Consider the following 19,691-nt stretch of genomic DNA (forward strand, 5'->3'; position numbering starts at 1 on the left):
CAACAAAAACAATATCTCCCACCCCCCCTAAACACACACACACAAAGCAGTAAGAGCTATGAATCACAGATTCATAAAAAAAAAAAAAATATATATATATATATATATATATATATATATATATATATATATATATATATATATATATATATATATATATATATATATATATATATAATTTGTTCGTTTGACCGTACTTGCATGTCAGACCATTTAATTAAAAAAAAAATGTCATCATAAAAATTTCCTTTTAGTGTTTATTAGAGACTAGCGGCTGTTTGTTGACATGGACGCGTTTTCGATCCAAGTATCGCGATACTTGTAAGCGAACCGCGGCGGCGACCTCTGCCAATGGCAATGCTTCTTACTTACAGTTTCCGGAGCGGGAACAAATTTGTTGTGTAGAGTGGCCATCATGGATGTGCAGATGACGGAGGCGTCAAGCGAGAAGACAGCCGCAGAAAAGGCACACAGGCCGGACACGGAGGCCGGGGAGGGGAGCAGCACGAGCTGCGGCTCCGGCTCCTACGAGCTGCCCTGGGTGGAGAAATACAGGCCGTTGAAACTGAACGAGATCGTGGGTAACGAGGACACAGTGAGCCGCCTGGAGGTGTTCGCCCGGGAAGGAAACGTCCCGAACATCATCATCGCAGGTCCGTATGGAGCCATTAAAGCGCATTGTGTATACATGGCCATTGCTCAGTAATGCTCACTTTCTCATCAAACACAACAACATGGACCTTTTTACCATGTTATCACGCGTACTTCCGGTGTTCTGAAATTCCTCACTACCTGTCGAAACGTCCTACCAATGCCCAGTACGCATGCGCACAGCGCCGATAAGTGTTTTCGTGGGAATTTGGTAACTTTTTGTCCTACCTGTCATAAGTTCGATCAAAAGTTATTATTGTGCTTACTATTTTCGTTATTTCATTGCCTCAAAAACACGTTTGGCGTGTGTTTTCCATCATCGCTTTTAAGCATTGTATGTTTTCTTGTAGTAGCTTTTGAGCATAGTGTTGATCTGTTGACCACATTCATCAGGCAGTGTATGTAGGCTACACTCAATTGTCAGGATGTACTACCTGCTTTCACCTCTGTTTAAGTATTTTCTTTAGGGATTTTTCTTTAGGAAGTCCTACCTACCAGTCTGCATCTAAACAAAACAAGCTGAAAGCGCACGGTAGTATTTTGGCTGTCAAATTAGCCTTCGGTAGGAGGTGTAGCAAAGAAAGTGTTGGGCAATTTGGCAGAACACCGGTTGGCAAAAGCTGAATATCTCCGATAACACGATTTGTAAACAAACCCTTCTGTCATTTGACAGAGGGAGAGCGTTTGGGCGATTACTGTAAATTGCTTGATTGATGATTTTATTTTACAGTTTTATTTTGTTAGGCTAGTCTATCACCGTAGTTTGAATGGGTGTTACTGGAGTTAAATGTCTTCGAGTGAATCTTGATCCTTGTTGTATTTTCTAAGTCATGCTATTAAAGAGGAAGTCAAACCAAACATATTTTGTCAAGAATATGTTCAATGCAGGGTGGCACGGTGGATGACTGGTTAGCACGTCCGCCTCACAGTGCAGAGGTCGTGGGTTCGAATACGGTCCCGGCCTTCCTGTGTGAAGTTTGCATGTTCTCCCACTGCCTGCGTGGGTTTTTTGCTGTTTGTACTCCGGTTTCCTCCCACATTCCAAAAACATGATTTTTTTGTGAGTGTGAATGTTTGTTTGTCTCTGTGTGCCCTGATTAATATTTCGTTTGTGGAATATGAGATAAGCAGGAAAATCTAGCCACGTCAGGGGGCGGCATCACAGTTGCTCAGGGCTCAAATAACGACCAATCATATCGCAGCTTCAGAAAACAGGTGAGCTATGATTGGTCGTTACCTGAGCCCTGAGCAACTTCAATGTTATTTTCAGTCGACAGAAGTGACAAAATGGCTTCCCTCTGAGATGGCTAAAAACGGGTGAATTTTACTTCTTAACTCATATTCCACAAACTCAATAATAACCAGAATGCCATGTTTCAACTAGTGGGCCGGTGTTGAACCTATTCTTTTAAAAAAAATGTTTGGGTTGACTTCCCTTTAAGACACCTGAGAATGCTTACGCATGCGAACAAATGGTTGTTTTGAGATACCTGATCACAAAGTTATATAACCATATAACTGTCAAAGACTAACCGCTCCGATGTCTATGATTCAGGTCCGCCCGGAACTGGAAAGACAACCAGCATCCTGTGTTTGTCCCGGGCGCTGCTAGGCGCCTCCATGAAGGACGCCGTGCTGGAGCTCAATGCCTCAAATGACAGGTGAGGATTGAGATCATTTTGGTTTTTGTTCGACATCATGGTTTTTGATGCTTTGCTGCGGGCAGGGGCATCGACGTGGTGAGGAACAAGATCAAAATGTTCGCCCAGCAGAAGGTGACGCTACCCAAAGGACGACATAAGATCATCATCCTGGATGAAGCTGACAGGTGATATGAGGAAATGAAGGGTGACGGTGGCTTTTCCTTACGCACCCGAGGCCGCATTTAGAAGCAGCTAGTAAAAATGGCACTGTCGGTGTTTACACTGGACCAAATGAAAGAAAAAATGTGCTTTTTTAATACGCACGCAAAGAAAGCAGTTAGCAGAAGCATTTTACAATGGATTTACGGTTGCTAGTGTTTAGCGTCAGGAAAATTCAGCCTCCAAAGCCAGGTTGATTCAGCAACATGAAATATGGTGGACAAATCTACGAGTAGACGTACAAAAGTATCAAGAAGCCATGCTTGGAAAGATAGGTAGTGTGCCATTTTGGTTTGAAGCAGTCATTTGAGGCACTTGTTGTCCATGTCTTGGGTTCCTAGAGATTTTTTGCCCATGCTATCAAAAACCAAGCTAAATTGTTAAAACATTTCCTTTTAGTCATAAAGTGTGAGCGGAGCATGTCAGTAAAGTTTTTATGATCCACCATGAGTCACCAAACTCTAAACTAACATCCACAAGGACAAAACGTCTCGTGTGTGTGATGAAACCCATGAAAGACTAAACAGATTGTTTTTATGTATGTTTTTATGCAAACAGCCTGCATAGAACATTCTTGAACAAAAATATGTTTGGGTTGACTTCCTCTTTAAGGCTGTATGGTATGGACTTAAAATAAAACCTCACGTTTTCTTAAAAAATAAAAAATCAGTGATTTAAATTTATTCCCCCCCCCCTTCGCTTTTAGTAAAAGCAGTTACCAATGATATTATTGTGAACAAGTTTTCTTTTGTTAGCGCAAGCATAGCACAAGCGGTGACGTGAATTGAACTAAAAAGGCTGCTAATAAAACATTTTTAAAAACGTCTCCACAAATAAACTCTAAGAAATTGTTAAACTCGCCCATCCCTACGTAGTACGGCTGTTATTTAAGTCCACGCCCGACTTTGACATCCTCCCTCCATTCAGTATGACTGACGGAGCACAGCAGGCATTGAGGAGGATCATGGAGATCTACTCCAAGACGACACGTTTCGCCCTGGCCTGCAACGCCTCCGACAAGATCATCGAACCCATCCAGTCGCGCTGCGCCGTTCTGCGCTACTCCAAACTGACGGACGGCCAGATTCTGGCGCGGCTGCAGAACGTGGTAGAGAGGGAGCGGCTGTCCGTGTCCGACGATGGCCTGGAGGCAATCATCTTCACCGCACAGGGGGACATGCGGCAGGTGAGGACTCCTGGACCGACATGCTTCTTCTTGCAGGGTTTTTCTTGGCTCAGGCAGAGGTAGTACAAAAAAAAAAAAATGTACGTGAAGGAAAACCCCTGTTCTTCTCACTTCCTGTCTGTACGTTGCTAGGCGTTGAACAACCTGCAGTCCACCAACTCGGGCTTCGGCTACATCAACAGTGAAAACGTGTTCAAAGTGTGCGATGAGCCGCACCCCCTGCTGGTGAAAGGCATGCTGGGACACTGTGTGGATGGAAACGTGGATAAGGCGTACAAGGTGGTGGAGCAGCTGTGGGCGCTGGGCTATTCGCCAGAAGATATCATCGGGAACATCTTCAGAGTGTGCAAGACCTACCAGATGGCCGAGTACCTCAAACTAGAGTTCATCAAGGTGAGACGCCATCTTCACCGTCTACTCTTGATTTCTACTAAAAACTGGTCAAAATGGGTGCTTGATAACTTGGTCTATAACGTGACATTATCATTATCAAAACCAAAAATCGTGGCCCAAATGTGTGGTCTTTGTCATCTGAAAAGTGCTGAATTTGTGCGGTGCTATTTTTTTTAATTTTTTTTTTTTTTGCAGGAGATTGGGTACACACACATGCGCATCATTGAGGGTGTCAACTCACTGCTGCAGATGGCCGGATTAGTGGCTCGTCTTTGCAGTAAGACGGCGCCCCCTGCTGCCAGCTAGCGGCGCTCAGCCAGACCACCTGGAATAAATCATTTGACTTTAACACAATGTATATTGTTTTGTAGCCTTCAAGAAATAAAACTCACCTTCTATTCTAATTAAATCAATGTTTGGTTAATTTTGTGTTTGCCTGCTGATAGTTTCTAGGCAGACGCGACATGAGTTGCTCTTCACGTCAACTTTTATTATTTAAGTCCCAACATTTCACTCAAATGCTTGAGTACAAATGTTCAAAATTGTAACAAATACACACCACAAAATCTTTGGAGACTTCACCCATGTTCCACTAGGGGGAAGCATCGCACCAAAACGTGTTGAACGACGTTGGCTGTGGTAAACCAGTGATTCCAATCACAACAGGTATGCCGAAGGGAAAATTATTCAATTTCAATTAAGTTAGTCATCTGTCAAAACTGGAGTTATTTAGCGTCTGGCAGAACAATTTAACGCTCTTTCACGATGACAGAAGGTACATAATTCACTCTCGTACAATCCCAATTCCATTGAAGTTGGGATATTGTGTAAAATTCAAATAAAGACAATACAACAATTTGCAATTCCTTTTCAAGCTATATTCAGTTGAATACACGACAAAGATAAGATAGTTCATGTTCAAACTGATGAATGTTATTGTCATTTTATCTTTTGTGAACACTCGTTTTGAATTTAATGTCTACATGTTCCAAAAAAAGATGGGACGGGGTAATAAAAGATTGGGAAAGTTCAGGAATTAAAAAAAAGGAAAAAAAAAACCCACCCATCTTAAAAGGAAAGGTGATGTAACAGCGGTAAACATGCCCAGCTTTTATGGAATGTGGCATCAAATTGAAAATGAGTGAATATTTGCAAAAAACAATAACATTTATCAGTCTGTACATTTAATATCTTGTCTTTGTCGTGTATTCTATTGAATATAGGTTGAAAAGGATTTGCTAATCACTATATTCTGTTTTCATGTACGTTTTACACAAACTCCCACCTTCATCGGAATTGGGATTTAAGCGTACTCTATACTTTCTGTGACATTTAGTTTTGTGGTGTGCCATGATTTTTTAAATGAATTAAAATAGGTAGATTGGCTCAATGAAGGTTGGGAATCACTGGTAAACTACAGAAATCAATCAACACAAAGTGTTCACAGATTATCAATCCGTCATTCACCACCCACAAATACCAATTTGTGAGCCTCACATGCCCAAATCCTTTTGATGTCAACGGCTGAGCTATTCATGAGATGGCAACCACTGCACCATTTTCATGCCAAAATGTCCACAAGCAGCATGCCTGGTTGTCTCGCCAAAAAAGACTTCAAAAGGAGGAAAAAAAAAAAAAGTAAACACGCCTTGTAATTTACATTTTTTTTAGCCATGCTAGCATCACCTCACACAACTGAACAGCAAACAATGTTATTGAAAAAAGTAACTTGCATAAAGGTTTCGGGCAAATGTTTGTAGGAACTGAATTGCAACAACTGCAATCTAAGTAACATACTGGCAATAGAATAAATTAAAGCTGAAAGCAGTGGTGGGGATACTGTACATGCTTCTGATTGGGACACTTGGAAAACGTCCTGGAATTCCCCTACATTGTCTCCTTTAAAAAAAATTCCTATTCAAGGGTCCTCAAGACTTTCTTTGTGTCTCCTGTTTGGATAGATGTGTCCACCCGGTTAAACTGGTGCTGGGGGCTGATTTTTTTTCTTCTTTCAGATTTCCAGTGTTTGGGACACCGATGAACAGTGATTTCCAAGCAATGTTCTGGGGCATATTAGTGTGTGGTGAGAGTTCATCAAATGATCACATTTTACAGAATTGATCCGCAAATTATTTTCTTATTTGATCTATCTACACCAGCGACGTATAATCACAGGCAGAACAATAGAGGTGTCATCCACTAGAATAGAGGAAGGTAGAAGGTACCCCTTTATTCACCTCTTGGCATTCATAGCGAATCAATCTTCTGAGTAATTTAAGATGAGATCATCGTTATTTCTGTATATATACATTTTGTGACATATTTAGTTTTGTGGTTTTTTGTGGCCTTTTCTAATGTAAAATTTGGGCTTCATCTTAATAAAGTTTGGGAAGCACTGGCCTAAAATACATTTTCTTTAGAACATGTCCCACCCATGCAAAAATCGGTGACTTTTTGGGCACGTTGAGGCCCCCAAAGTCGACTTGTTTGTTGCAAGAATAATGATTAAAAACAGCAATTCCACAAGGGCATTCACGCTGATGAAATAAAAAAAAACAAAAAACAACTGAATTGGCACCAAACTGAAGCTACGATAGAACAAGCTGCCATTGAATAAAAAAAAACAACACCTAACGTGAACGCCATCCACAGAATCACCACGGCGACCGCAGGGCTGGAGGGAGGAAGCGAGTCAAGGCCGCCTTCGCCTGGTTCGGAGAATTCGCTCAGCTAATGGGAGAGGGACGCGAACGACAACGACGGCAAAACTGCAGAGTTGCTTCCCGGCGGGAGGTAAGAATTCGGCACTGGGGAGGCGTTCGGGACCCTTAGGGGTTAGGGGCTGGTGAGCGCACCGGCCTCTGGGAGCATGCTGGTGGAACTGCGAGTCCGGACGCCGTCGCCAGTGCCCACGCTTGAGGCCGAGTGAGTCCTGGAGCGAACCAAGCGGGTCATGCCGGCTGTGGGCACTAGAGGGGGACAAACAAGTTTAGAATTGTACAAAGGCATCTTGACTTATGAATTATGGGGCATATTCTCCTGTTCGTGCTTAAGTCATTTCTTTACGCGCCTGGCTTGCGCACTTTTAAGGTGCGCCCGTTCACCCGTCGAGACTTCTGACACACCCACCGGGTATAACCTGGAAAATCGTACGCTGTTATTACAATGACTGCCGTTGTTTTTGGTTAGTGCTTAAGCGCTCCACTGTCTACGTATGTACATCGACTTCACTTTAAAGCGAAGTTAAAGTACGGTTCGACTGTGGCGCTTGTTGATATAATTTCCCCGCGGAACTCATAGTTGAGCGGTGTTATTGGGGTGGGTGGTTTGGTTTGTGTATGCCTGACTTCCGGTTGATTTCCTGTTTTTGGCGAAGTGATATTCATTTTTCAACACACCGACTGTGTTGCTTTTCTGTCATCGATATACGCACACAAGTGCAAAGGAAATGGGCCGGTACGCACGCGTCGTGAATCCGACGGTGATTTTACGTATTTATATGCCCAATTTGTGCGCAGAATACGAACATTCCTACGGATTATTTAGTAAATGAGGGCCAATGTCTGTACATGTATATAAAGTATATGTTGATCAAATCTATACTGATGCTTAAAGTGCATTATTAATGTGTTGCTAACAAAATGAATACATGTACATGTATTTGGTAGCTCATTTTGCATGTTATGACTGTCTGCATGGCGGACAGAACGTTATCTGTGAATTACATCTTTTTATTGATCAACGGGAAGTGACAAACAAATAGGTTTACTCACTGTAGCCCATCCCCTGCACAAAATACTTGAAGGCCTCTGACAGTTTTCCAGGCTGAGGGGGAAAAAACAGCACATTCCCTAAATTTCCCACGAAAAACACAAATAGGTCATAACAAGTATGAAAAGAACAGCTGACCTGCACCACTTGTGGAAGTCCTCCACAGTCTGCCATCTAGAGGAAAGACTGAGAATTACACCACATAGATCTTTTACAGTTCCAAATCTAATATATCTACTTTTTCAACATAGATAGGTGTGGCTTATGTTTTTTGTTTTTTTTTCAGTATTTTTTTTTTAAATAGAGTGGGTGTGGCTTATGTAAAGGCGCGGCTTATGGTCCGGAAAATACGGTAATTGATGTTCCCTTTTATAATCACACATTGATTGATAAAACCATAAATCAATCCTCTGAATGCGTCTTTTTCCCATAAATTCATGTGAAATCTTGTGTCAGGTGAGATCTCGTCACTACGCGAGAGTAGCGTAGCAAAACAACATGGCGGAAGCCATGAAATCAGCATCAACAAGCTTGAAGCTGGAAGTTTTGGGGGTTTAAAAAAAACAAAAAACGCAAAGACAGCAATGAACTGAAACTTTGTGAGACAGTCACAGCAATATCAATGCCATCAATTTACAGTGTGTTTACAAGTTCGTTCTTTAAGAGGCTCTCATTACTCCATACAGGGATCCTGGTGAAAAACATGCACTTATTGTTTTCAGGGAAAAAAAACTACAGAAGTTGTGGGTTGGCAATGGCAACGTAAATATTATGGATGTGTCCTTTAAAGAAAAAGATGGCTCACAACATTTTCCTGCCTACATGCAAATGATGGAAATAAAGTTTTGGAAAATCTTCAGACTGGCACCACGTTCCAGGCCAGGTTTTGACTCTTTGAGAGAAAATACAACAAAAATATATGTCAACTGGGGATTGAATGTCAGGTACCTTGAGCAGGGTGGTCTTGGTTGGGTTCAGTCTGGAATTACATTCCACCTGTATGGGGAAAAAGTGGAAACACACACATGCACAGTTTAGAACAATGTAAAAAAACACACAGCGATTGGCGATTGCGGCAGCAGCCAAGAAACTGACCACAGCATCAACAGCAGGTGAAGTATCTCCAACTACCAGCAGGGCAGGACACCTGACACATACACACAAACGCACACATCAATCAGAAGATAAACCACAACAAAAACATAAGCAGTTGGTACCTGAGCGTGTTGATTGTCTCGTCATTCAAACCAGGCACGGGACGCTCCATCTGCAACTCTGCGCGGCTACAAATGGGACACACGGACACATATTTACACACACAGACGCGGGCAGGCATGCACACACATGCCCTCATTTAACACGCTTGTTGTGTTGCGCGACAAAAGTTAAAGGAAAATAATAATTAAAAAGTCATTTTTCACAAAGAAACTTCTGCTTAAAAAATGTAATCAAGACATATGGTGAAAATGGGTAAAATGAGATTCAAACCCCAAACTTTATATGAAGCAGGCATGCTAACCACTCTTCAACAGACAATCTACCAAACAAAAAATTCCTAAATGTTGTTTCTGTTGGTCTTCTAGCACATTTTTTTTTATACCCCAAATTTAAGCGAATGAAAAAAGTGAACACGCAAACAAGACAAATCACCTGTCGTAGCTGCAGTAAAACAACGCCAAGTTGTCCAGTGGAACGTCCTGAGAAATGTGGAGCCTGTACGTCTGGATGAGCTCTTTGTTCTCTGTTAACTCATCCTACAACACGCGCGCACACACATGGACAAAACATTTTAATAAAGCATGACAAGCCTCTGTTGAGCTGTGTGTGTGCGCGCTCACAGTGCTGAAGTGGTGTGCCATGATGATGTCCGCCAGGTTGCTGGTCCAGCCGCTCAGCTGCAAGAAAAAAAACAAAACAATCGATGGGGTTTAGTATAAAAACATACACATAATTGATGTGTTTTTTCAGTGTGAGTGTCAGACCTTGGATACGGCCCAGTCCATCCAGCCCTTGGCACAGGGATCAATATTGATCAGAACCAAACCCTCCACCAAACTCGGCTCATTCAACTGGAACGACAATCACTGTCATCAAGTGGGTGTCCCAAGACTTTCGTCCACAATACATATTTGCCTAATAATGGACTCACTCACAGCCAGTTTGGTGAGGATGTAAGCGCCAGCGCCGACCCCGATACCGATCACGCTCGTTATCCTGAGCACACACACATGCATGACATGAAATACCTGTATATATACACACACACACATATATATACAGTATATAAATATGTATACTGTATATATACATATATATTAGGGGTGTAACGGTACACGTGGGTGTATTAATACGTTTCGGTATGGCATGTTCGGTTCGGTCCACTTGCGTTAGGTTCGGTCCATTTATTAGCGCGAGCTTACGCACGAGCGCTATTGACTGTTGCATGCAGGAGACGAGAGTGGCGGCACAAAAGTGAGAGCCAGAAAAGAGCCAGAGCTCGAAGGTCCCCCCGTACACTGCGGTCTCCTGTTTGGGATCATTCTGGCTGTCCTGTTAAAATCGCCGATGGGGAAAGGTACGTGGTTAAGTCCGAAAGTTGTGCCGACATTGCTACATGAGATGGGCGGCGGGTAGCACGTCGTTAGCAATACTTGTACCTGTTATTGTATGTATTTTTTTCATCACAAAAAGTGTATATATGTACTGTAATGACAACTTGGCTTTAACTTGAATACTTAGATGTGTCATAGGTTGTTGCTGCTGAGTGTTTTCAGTGTCTAAATAATTCACAAAATTAAGAGATCTTTATTGTTAGTGTATTTTTTTATTCTGGTGTAATTTCTTAGAATATCACACGAATGGTTCGCTTTTATTTATTTTTTGGGGAAAAAAAAAAAAAGGACAGTTTACTTGTCATCTTTTCAGAATAAAAATATTTTTTAAAAAAAACAACATTTTTCTTGTACCGAAAATATACCGAACTTCCTTTTATTTTTGGAACTGTGCAAGTGAGTGAGTGAAATTTTGTTCTAATAAGTTTAAAAGTCTTCAAAGCGAGTGGCGGCATTAAACTACAGGAAGTCCTCAAGTTACGACGTACTCGACCTACGACGTTTCGACTTCACGACGCCCGTGCCTCTTCCGCCATTTTGCCCCCAACACCATAGTGTTTTTGCTTATGCTTAGCTAGTGCGTAGTGTTTGTCTGTGTTTGTTCGCCGGGAGTATCTTTGCCTTTCATGCCCTCCCCTCTTTCTTCTCCATCCACCTCTCAGCAATAACGGTAAGTACAGAATCTTATTTTTAACGACACAATGTCTGACGTGAATGTAGTTGTCTCCTTTTTACTATTACAACACAGCTACTGTGGGACGTAGCCGACGCCAACGACGGAGCAACAACCGTTCCGTCATGAATACACACGGATGTCCTCTCTTCCTCCCGTCCGCTCTCTACTCTCACTTGCACACCCCTCTAGGCCAGTGAGTCGCGTGATGCGTTCAGAAAACTCGGAAACAACACAACTCAGCAAAACACAAATGTCACCTCGACAACACATATAACTCAATTCTTCCATCCATTATCGATACCGCTTATCCTCACAAGGGTCGCGGGGCGTGCTGGAGCCTATCCCAGCTGTCTTCGGGCAGTAGGCGGGGGACACCCTGAATTGGTTGCCAGCCAATCGCAGGGCACACAGAGACAAACATCCGCACTCACAATTACACCTAGGGGCAATTTAGAGAGTCCAATCAACTTACCACGCATGGTTTTGGAATTTGGGAGGAAACCGGAGTACCCGGAGAAAACCCACGCAGGCACGGGGAGAACATGCAAACTCCACACAGGGATGCCGGGGCCGTGATCGAACCCACGACCTCTGAACTGTGAGGCGGACGTGCTAACCAGTCGACCACCGTGCCGCCATAACTCAATTCGTTCCAGCATTTTAGTTTTTTCATACAAAGTATTTTGACTTTTTTTTTTTTGGACATATTTCAACTTTAACAGTCCGCTGATAGTGTAGTGGTACACACGCCTGAGTTGTGTGCGGGCAGCGTGGGATCGATTCCCGCTCAGTGACAGTGTCTATGTGTGCCCTGCGACTGGCTGGCGACCAGTTCGGGGTGTAATCTGCCTTCGCCCATTGACGGCTGGGATAGGCTCCAGCAACTCCCCGCGACCCTATATAGGATAAGCGGTTTAGAAGATGACATGACATGACATTTCAACTTTAACGGTGAAATCCGATTTACATGGAAACTGCAGTTGCAAGACCAGCGTAGGAACGGAACTTGTTCGGAAAATCGAGGACTTCCTGTATTATCATTTTTTTTCATATGCTTTCTCAATATGGTGTCTTTTCACCTTTTGCAGTTGGGTCTGGAACTTATCCCCTGCGATAAAGTGTGCATGCGTGTGAAGAGGAGACTGACTCACTGAAGCTGCGTGAGGACTGATGGCAACATAGCAGCCAGCTCGTCCATAGATGGATACTGGTATCTGAAGGCACAAATTAAAAAACAGATCAGTGGCATTCATTTAGGCGTCCTCCCCTAAAATTGTTTCGTTAAAATATATGGCTGCAGTGAGCTGTATTCTATCATGGCTGACTTGGGGAGAATTTCATAATATACCCTGGACCGGTCGCAAGTCAGTCCAAGGCACATACGGAGACAAACAGCCATTGACTACCCAGTCGCAAACCTGGACGATTTCCCAAAGCATACTTGATGATCACATTCACGTGCCACAGCACAATGCTTGGAAGTCGCTGCTATAAATTGACTTGTGGATTTTCCTGCCATCAGAAAACATGGATGCAATGGGTGTCCATGTGTGCACGTGTGTTACCCATTGGGGAACGTGGGCGCATTCTCTTGTTGTCCCGGAGCGTCCACATGCAAAACCGAGAAGTGCCGAGTCACTTCCTGCATGTCCTCGTAGTTGAACAGGCTGTTAAAGCACGACTTATCTAAAAAAAAAAAAAAACACACTTCGAGTTATCATGATTCATACAATATGCGCATACTGTACAAGTTTGACTGTTTGTGTACTCACGGTTGAGTCCGACATCATGGTAGGTGAGGATGGTGGGTCGGTTGCCCTTAGCGACACCTCTCATGGTCACATGGAGTGCACAGTGAGTCGTCTCCACGTCATACTCCTGAACAACAAATACAAGTGCGCATTGATCACCCAAACATTAAAAAGGTACACATGAAAATGAATTATCTTAGTGTGCTGCATACAAATAGTTGCGTGTCACCCATCAAGTAGGAAATTAAGCAACCTGTCAATCTTTTGTTATTTTGTTATTTCCTGGAAAAAATAATCAAACAAGTAATTTTTCATATTTTGGAAATACATTCATTTTCAATCAAAAGAAACTGAAAAAAATATATCCCAAAACCACAAATATTGTGTTCCATTTAGAACGAATGATTTCCCCCCATAATTTGGCCATTAAAAAAAACAATCACAAATACAACCATGTATTTTTTTTTTAATTGACTGACATGTTTTTTTTCCTTCATGGAAAAACATGTCTCCATTCATGAAGACTGTGTAATGAAGGCCTGAATTCCATTTCTATTCATTCCTATAGGGAAAATGATATCCGAATACAAATGGGAGTTGGACCAGTGTTGTGTTTGACCTGAGAGGTTCTACTGCCTATCCACGTACACGCAGCCAGAGGGATACCAACTGGTCAGAACATGAGATGCGCTGCGCGTGCACCGATAGCAGAAAGAAGAAGATAGGCTTCTTGTTGGCTCTACCCAACCAATGCGGAACATCTTGTCCTCTGGAAGCTCATCGAGTCTTTTTTTTTTTTTTTTTTTTGGAGGAGCCTCCCACACAGCAGCAGTCGGCTGCTATTTTCACACGAGCGCTGCTGCTCCGCTCGGTCTAACACCGGGGGTGGGTAGTATGGCACGTTCTTTTTCAAAATTGTTTCAAAAATGGACTCATGACTTGTAAGAAAATTCGGATTAAAATTCAACGTGAGAATATAGAGCTTCAAAGACTTTATGGTATACTTTCTCGAGTAGCCGGCACAGCTTCTTGCTTTGACGTCTTGTGTGGTAGAGGAATTTAAACATTACTGGGGTCGTCGTGGGGGCATCCATGACGTGGGCTTCGACGGCGACACCTGCCGTCGCGGGCGTGCTCGCCTCTGTTTTTCCCCTTCAGCAGTCATCTCGCAGCCAAGTTAGTCGTTCCTCTTGATTCAGATGCGGTTTGCTACTTCTCTTTTTTTTTTTTTCAGAAGGCGCGCCCTTTTTCACCCAGTCTCTTCTCTTCAGGAGCCTCGTTGCGGTCACAGCAACAAACCCTCTACGTGCAGTTTCTACAGGGAACGCCTCGCTACGCCGATTGCGCCGTTCTGCCTGGGCTGCTTTTCAGCAAACTTCAGGCGCTTCGGTTCTTAAAGCGGAAGTCAAACCAAACAAAAATTTTTTCCCCTAATATGTTCTTACGCAGGCCCCGTAATTGAAATACGGCATTCTGATTAAGTTAAGCAGCAAAATGCACCTATTTTTAGCTAACTCAGAGGGCGGCCATTTTGTTACTTCTGTCGACTGAAGATGACATAGAAGTTGCTCAGGGCTCCGATAACGACAGATCGCGACTTGCCTGTTTTGTGAAGCTGAGCCATGATTGGTTAGATTAGAATCATCGTATCCCTTCCCTCCCGCACTTTTCGTCCATTTTCTGCAGCTTCTTCATCGCTGCCTGTTCCTTTGAATCTTTCCAGGATGTCAGTCGGTCTGCATTGATAGTTGCCCACTCCTTTTTTATTATTATTTTTTGGCCGCAAGATTATAACCACTTTGCTTGGCGTCAGCGGCCTTGGATGTTCTTCGTTGCTGGCCGTGTCTGGTTACGTACCAGGTTCCTATCTGATGTGCTTCGGTCCCTCCAAGTCATTTGGGATTTTGATGCTCCTTGGACCGTGGGTTGAAGCCTGTCGCTGAGCCTCATTGGCCTTACTTGACCTTTTCCTCAGAAGACCGTGGGCTACGCTAGGTCCAGACCTCGTCTCCTTCAAAGAGTTCATGCATCCTAAATGTATTTTCAAATCAAACTGGGGCTGTAACCTTACTCCAACCGCAGATGCTTGTTTGGGGGTCTTGATAGGCAGCTGACGTAGTTGCCATGCTGATGTTCTGTTTTATCATCATCGCCATGCCTGGTTTACATACCGTGTTGTCAGGCAATGAGTCATCTTCCTCCCCCCGCTCTCGCAGGCGCTTGGGGTATTTTTCGTAACCATGAGGAGTGTTGGATGTAATATTCATTGAGCATTTTTTTTTTTTTTTTTCAAAATTGGTTACTTAAAATCTATATTTCTCTTTTTTAGTAATCGTAAGAATAATAATGTATTTTATTATTCATGTGTTGGATTTTTCATAATTAAGCTTGTTAGCTTTGTAGGTTTAGCTTTATATTATATAAAAACAGGGGGGAATGTAAGAATAATTATGTATTTTATTATTCATGTGTTGGATTCTTGTGGACAAGGCCTGTTAGCTTTATTAGCTTGTGGCTTTAGCTTTAGCTTTTTCCAAATCTACGCCTAACTTGCTTGATATGCTTTGCTTCCACATATGTATGCTAATGGATCAACATATTACATATACACAACAAATTGATGTATTACTAGTTTTGAAGTCAAAAGTCAAGGATAATAGATTGTTCAACTATTGTTATAAGCTAGTGTTAAAAGAGTCGCAAAAAAAAACAAAAAAAAAAAACCCAGCAAAATCTCAATGTCAATATGCATTACTCGTGACAATTAGAAATTTTGGTACAGATTGTAGCAAGGATCATGGGAGTTGACACACATGATTTGCCTTCGTGGGCTACATAAAAGCTGGATCTGGCCGCCAGCCTTGAAGTTGACACCTGCGCTGAAAATGTTACGGAAATTTCCTATCACCTTGCAACCCTAAAGCTGATCGCATTATGGTGATCTTTGGGACAACACGTCACCTGACAGTTGAAGTCCTGCAGGTTTCTGCCATTCTAGGGAGAGAGACAAAAACTTTTGACTCATCAGAAGCAGTGAAAGTGGAAGTCCAACCAGAGCTGTGTGTTCCCTCACCTGTGTCGTCAGCAGGGGTTTGATCTCTGTCAGCTGGACGTCGTGAAGTTCCTCCATCGCGCGACCGCCTTACGACTCACCTGTAAACGGACGACATTTTAGATGTTTACCACAAACGATTTGTACCAGAAAATCGTTTTGAAAGATAACAGTGCATCAAATTGAACCGAATCGAATCGTTTCACTGTGAAATACATTTTATGGAGATATGCAGCTCATTGTATGTAAAATGACAACAAAAAAAGTAATTACATCATAGCCTCTTGAACTGAGCAATACCATATCAAATCAAATCGTAATCCCATCGAGTCAAACTTGAATCGAATCGTTCCACTTTCAAACAGTCCTTGAATCGTTTTGCACCCCAAAAACCGAAGCCTCTTTTGCGGAAAGATGCCCACTTTATATATAGACATATATATTAGGGGGTATAACGGTACGCCCTAAATCACTTTTCGGTTCGGTTCGGTTTCTTGGAAACTTCGGTTTGGCATTTTTCGGTACAAAAAACTGATTTAAAAAAATATATATATATTTTGAAAAGATGACAAGTATAAGGTACATTTTTTAGAAAACATAAATATAACCAAACCATTCAGGTGTAATTCCATGAAATTACACCAGAATAAAAAATTCACTAACAACAAACATTTCTTAATTTTGTAAACTATTAAGACACTGAATCTTTGAACACTCAGCAGCAACAGCCTATGACACATCTCAGTATTCAAGTTAAAGACAAGTTGTCATTACAATACATATACACTTTTTGTGATGAAAAAAATACATACAATAACAGTTGAATTTATTGCCAAGTTGCTAACTATATTAAAACTCTTGTTATAATGAAAAAAAATACAGTCACTTTAAAAAGTCTTTATGAAATTATATACACTTTTTAGGCATTGAAATCTTTGAATGTTCAGCATATGATAAATCTCACTATTTAAGTTTGATGCTTTTGGCTAAAAAGACTGCTTTCTTCCTCATTGTGGAAACATTCAGTCGGATGATGCCGTTTTAAGTGCGTTATTATGATAGATGTGCTACCTGCAACATAGCCACCGATCTCCATGTAGCAATGTCGGCACACAACTTTGGGACTTATCCATGTACCTTTCCCCTTTGGCGATTTTAACAGGAAAGCCCAAATGTTCGCAAACAGGAGACCGCAGTGTACGAGGGGACGTTCGAGCTGTGGCTTGTTTGCGTATGCCATAATGATGCTATTTATCCATGCATTTATGATTTATCACGGCTTCTGGCGTACTGGCTCCTCATCTGTGCCCCCACTCTCCTACACGTGCAACACTCAATAGCGTGTCAATATATATATATATACACATACATACATACATATGTATACATACATTCATGAAGCAGACCAGAGCAAGCCAGGGGACATCACGAGAATATTTAAGAGATTGAGTAATAACACAATACTATTGGGTTTTGTTGCTCGTCTTCACTTTTTATTGCGCTATTTCGCAATAAAAATAATTGCTGCAAAATATGGCAATGTTATTTTAGGAGGAGAACGAATGTCTTCCACTTCCGGGTTATAGCTTTCAATGTTTTTTTTTTTCCCTCATCAGTGAAATGGGCGTTCACTAGAGGGCAGACTACATTGGTGAGAACAATAATGCAGGGAGGGAACGCACGTGAAAAAGAGCACTCCAGTGTTGTGAAGGCTTTAGCAGGCAGTCTTACTTTTTAATAGAACCCAACACAACACATCAGCCGGGACTTGACCCGATATGGGATCGACTAGAGGGACGGATGAAAACATACCTCCGTCCTTGCTTTGTTCGTCCTTTTTAAAAGAGTTCTCGTCCTCCGTCCTACCGTCCACAAAATGGGAGTCCATCTGGGACGGACGGATGGACCTTCCGTCCGTTTACTATTTTTCATGGATTTGACACAGAAATTGAATAGTTGTGCAAAAAATATTTTGACTTGTTATTCGCCCAGCCCTAACTGATCGCAATATCATTGCATGAAGGTTTCAGTGATTCAATGGACATGTAGGTGACGTCACGTCATCGCTTGTTGGACGAGCGCATTTACCTCTTTCAAGACTAGTTATCAACAGTCAATTTGCGAATAACGTGCGTGATCACGTGTGTGTTTGTGCGCAACTTTCTGAATTAACGTCAGCAGATGAGCTCAAGTCTGTTGCTAACGTTAGCTCAGATCAGACAGCCGCTGCATAGCAACCGTTGCTATGGGAACCGTTTAAATTCTTTTTCCCTCTAGCCTTCTCTCTCTCTCTCTGTCTCGCTCACATACAGGCGCGCGCGCAGACACACTTAAAATACACGCGCACACAGCTCACGACTAGTTAGCTTGAATCGAATTATCTGGGGCAACTCCGCGTGAAGATACCAGCTTTTTCCTGATTTGAACTCACCGTAAAGCGCGCAGTCGAGTTTAACGAGCGACAGGAGCGACGAAGGCCGAAGGGGAAGGAACGAGATCCGTCCCGAGAGCAAGTGTGCGTGTTGTGTAGGTCTCCTCAGCTCCGAAGATGAGCAAAGTGTACGAGTGATACGCTGACAGGCTGCCAGCCAAGAAATGGCGGGGGCGGGGGGCGGGGCTCAGCGAACGTAAACAACAGCTCGTCTCCAGCCTCAAATTATCTTAAAGTTGAAGTGAACCGTTCTATGAACATGTTCTATGCAGGCCCACTGGTTGAAACAATGCAGTATGATTAATATGAAATCTGAGTTAAGCAGCCAAATTCACCCGCTTTTTGCCATCTCAGTGGGCGGCTATTGTGTCTCTTCTGTCGACTGAAAATGACATCACAGACCCTCAGGGTATGTGATGTAATTTTGGTTAGGTTCACTCTGCAAGCAAATGCAATCCAGATTGGATTTTTTGGGTGGCTTTCATGCGTGGTCCTAAATCGGATACGTATTCAATTTTTTGCATTTTGCAATGTGACCGCAGTCTGAACGGCCAGGTCGCATATATCTGACATCCAAAATGCGCTTCGCGTGGAGGGAAAGTGCTGGCAGCAGGGGGTCGAATCGGCAAAGTTGTTTTGAGTAACAGTATTGACTTTATATTAGACTTTAATTGAATCCCACTTGAAACATGAAGCATAAAGTGGACATTTATGGTGATAGTAGTAATTCAGCCACGGTTCAGATTTTTACACATATGGTTATGATGTGACGTCATCGTTAGTGATGTCTCCATGCAAATGTGGCAGGACGAGATGCATTTGCCCTCTGGTGGTAGGTCCACAGCCCTGCCCTAATCAATTAGCCAATCATCAATTGAGGTTTCCCTATAAAGGTGAGCAGGACTGTGGTGCCCTCCGCTTGATCTCTGGTTCTAAGGTCCGCTGTTTGGTACTCCTAAAGATAGTTTCACCAGGATCCAAAAAAACGGAGTTTAGTGACTTACACAAATGTTGAGGTCCCCAAAAAGACCATTCATTCACTCATTCATTAGAAGAATGCAAACAAACAGCAACCTTGTGCTAATAATAAAAGATGTAAAAGTCTGACAAGAGTGAGTGTTTCATCGACATTATTTGTGAGTTGAACACCAAAATAAAACTACAACTTCATACAGTTCAGTTAATTGTAGAAGAATAGAAAACCTTTTGCTTGCATTGTGAGGGCAGGATGACGCGACCAATCAGTGAGCAAATTCTCCTCCTCCACATGGACATAATTATTGGGACGCTTGCAGGATGTGAAATG

General features: G+C 42.5%; 2 protein-coding genes across 5 annotated transcripts; one reads left to right on the forward strand and one right to left on the reverse strand.

The window, feature by feature from the left end:
* Positions 1-374: 374 nt before the first annotated feature.
* Positions 375-4,501, forward strand: rfc2 (replication factor C (activator 1) 2). The gene is made up of 6 exons (XM_086033932.1): positions 375-653; positions 2,207-2,312; positions 2,378-2,479; positions 3,441-3,699; positions 3,832-4,092; positions 4,288-4,501. The coding sequence occupies exons 1-6, from the start codon at positions 416-418 to the stop codon at positions 4,396-4,398; spliced, it is 1,077 nt and encodes a 358-aa protein (XP_085890058.1). The 5' UTR covers positions 375-415; the 3' UTR covers positions 4,399-4,501.
* Positions 4,502-4,561: 60 nt separating this feature from the next.
* Positions 4,562-18,646, reverse strand: LOC147153657 (protein NDRG3-like). 4 transcript variants are annotated; one of them, XM_086033897.1, is made up of 16 exons: positions 18,386-18,646; positions 15,976-16,055; positions 15,864-15,896; positions 12,924-13,029; positions 12,717-12,837; positions 12,303-12,365; positions 10,017-10,077; positions 9,846-9,932; positions 9,702-9,758; positions 9,514-9,617; positions 9,081-9,146; positions 8,959-9,010; positions 8,812-8,859; positions 8,002-8,037; positions 7,866-7,917; positions 4,562-7,061 (listed from the first exon to the last, which is right to left on the reverse strand). In XM_086033897.1, the coding sequence occupies exons 2-16, from the start codon at positions 16,030-16,032 to the stop codon at positions 6,928-6,930; spliced, it is 1,077 nt and encodes a 358-aa protein (XP_085890023.1). In that variant the 5' UTR covers positions 16,033-16,055; positions 18,386-18,646; the 3' UTR covers positions 4,562-6,927. The 4 variants fall into 4 exon arrangements, with proteins under 4 accessions (XP_085890023.1, XP_085890047.1, XP_085890037.1 ...); XM_086033921.1 differs by lacking the exon at positions 18,386-18,646 and having other exon boundaries at positions 15,811-15,896; positions 15,976-16,002; XM_086033911.1 differs by lacking the exons at positions 15,864-15,896; positions 15,976-16,055; positions 18,386-18,646 and adding an exon at positions 13,973-15,772.
* Between the last annotated feature and the right edge of the window lie 1,045 nt (positions 18,647-19,691).

Source organism: Filicampus tigris, chromosome 1 (assembly GCF_054856515.1).
Source record: "Filicampus tigris isolate MCC_2025a chromosome 1, RoL_Ftig_1.0, whole genome shotgun sequence".
NCBI classification, from domain to species: domain Eukaryota; kingdom Metazoa; phylum Chordata; class Actinopteri; order Syngnathiformes; family Syngnathidae; genus Filicampus; species Filicampus tigris.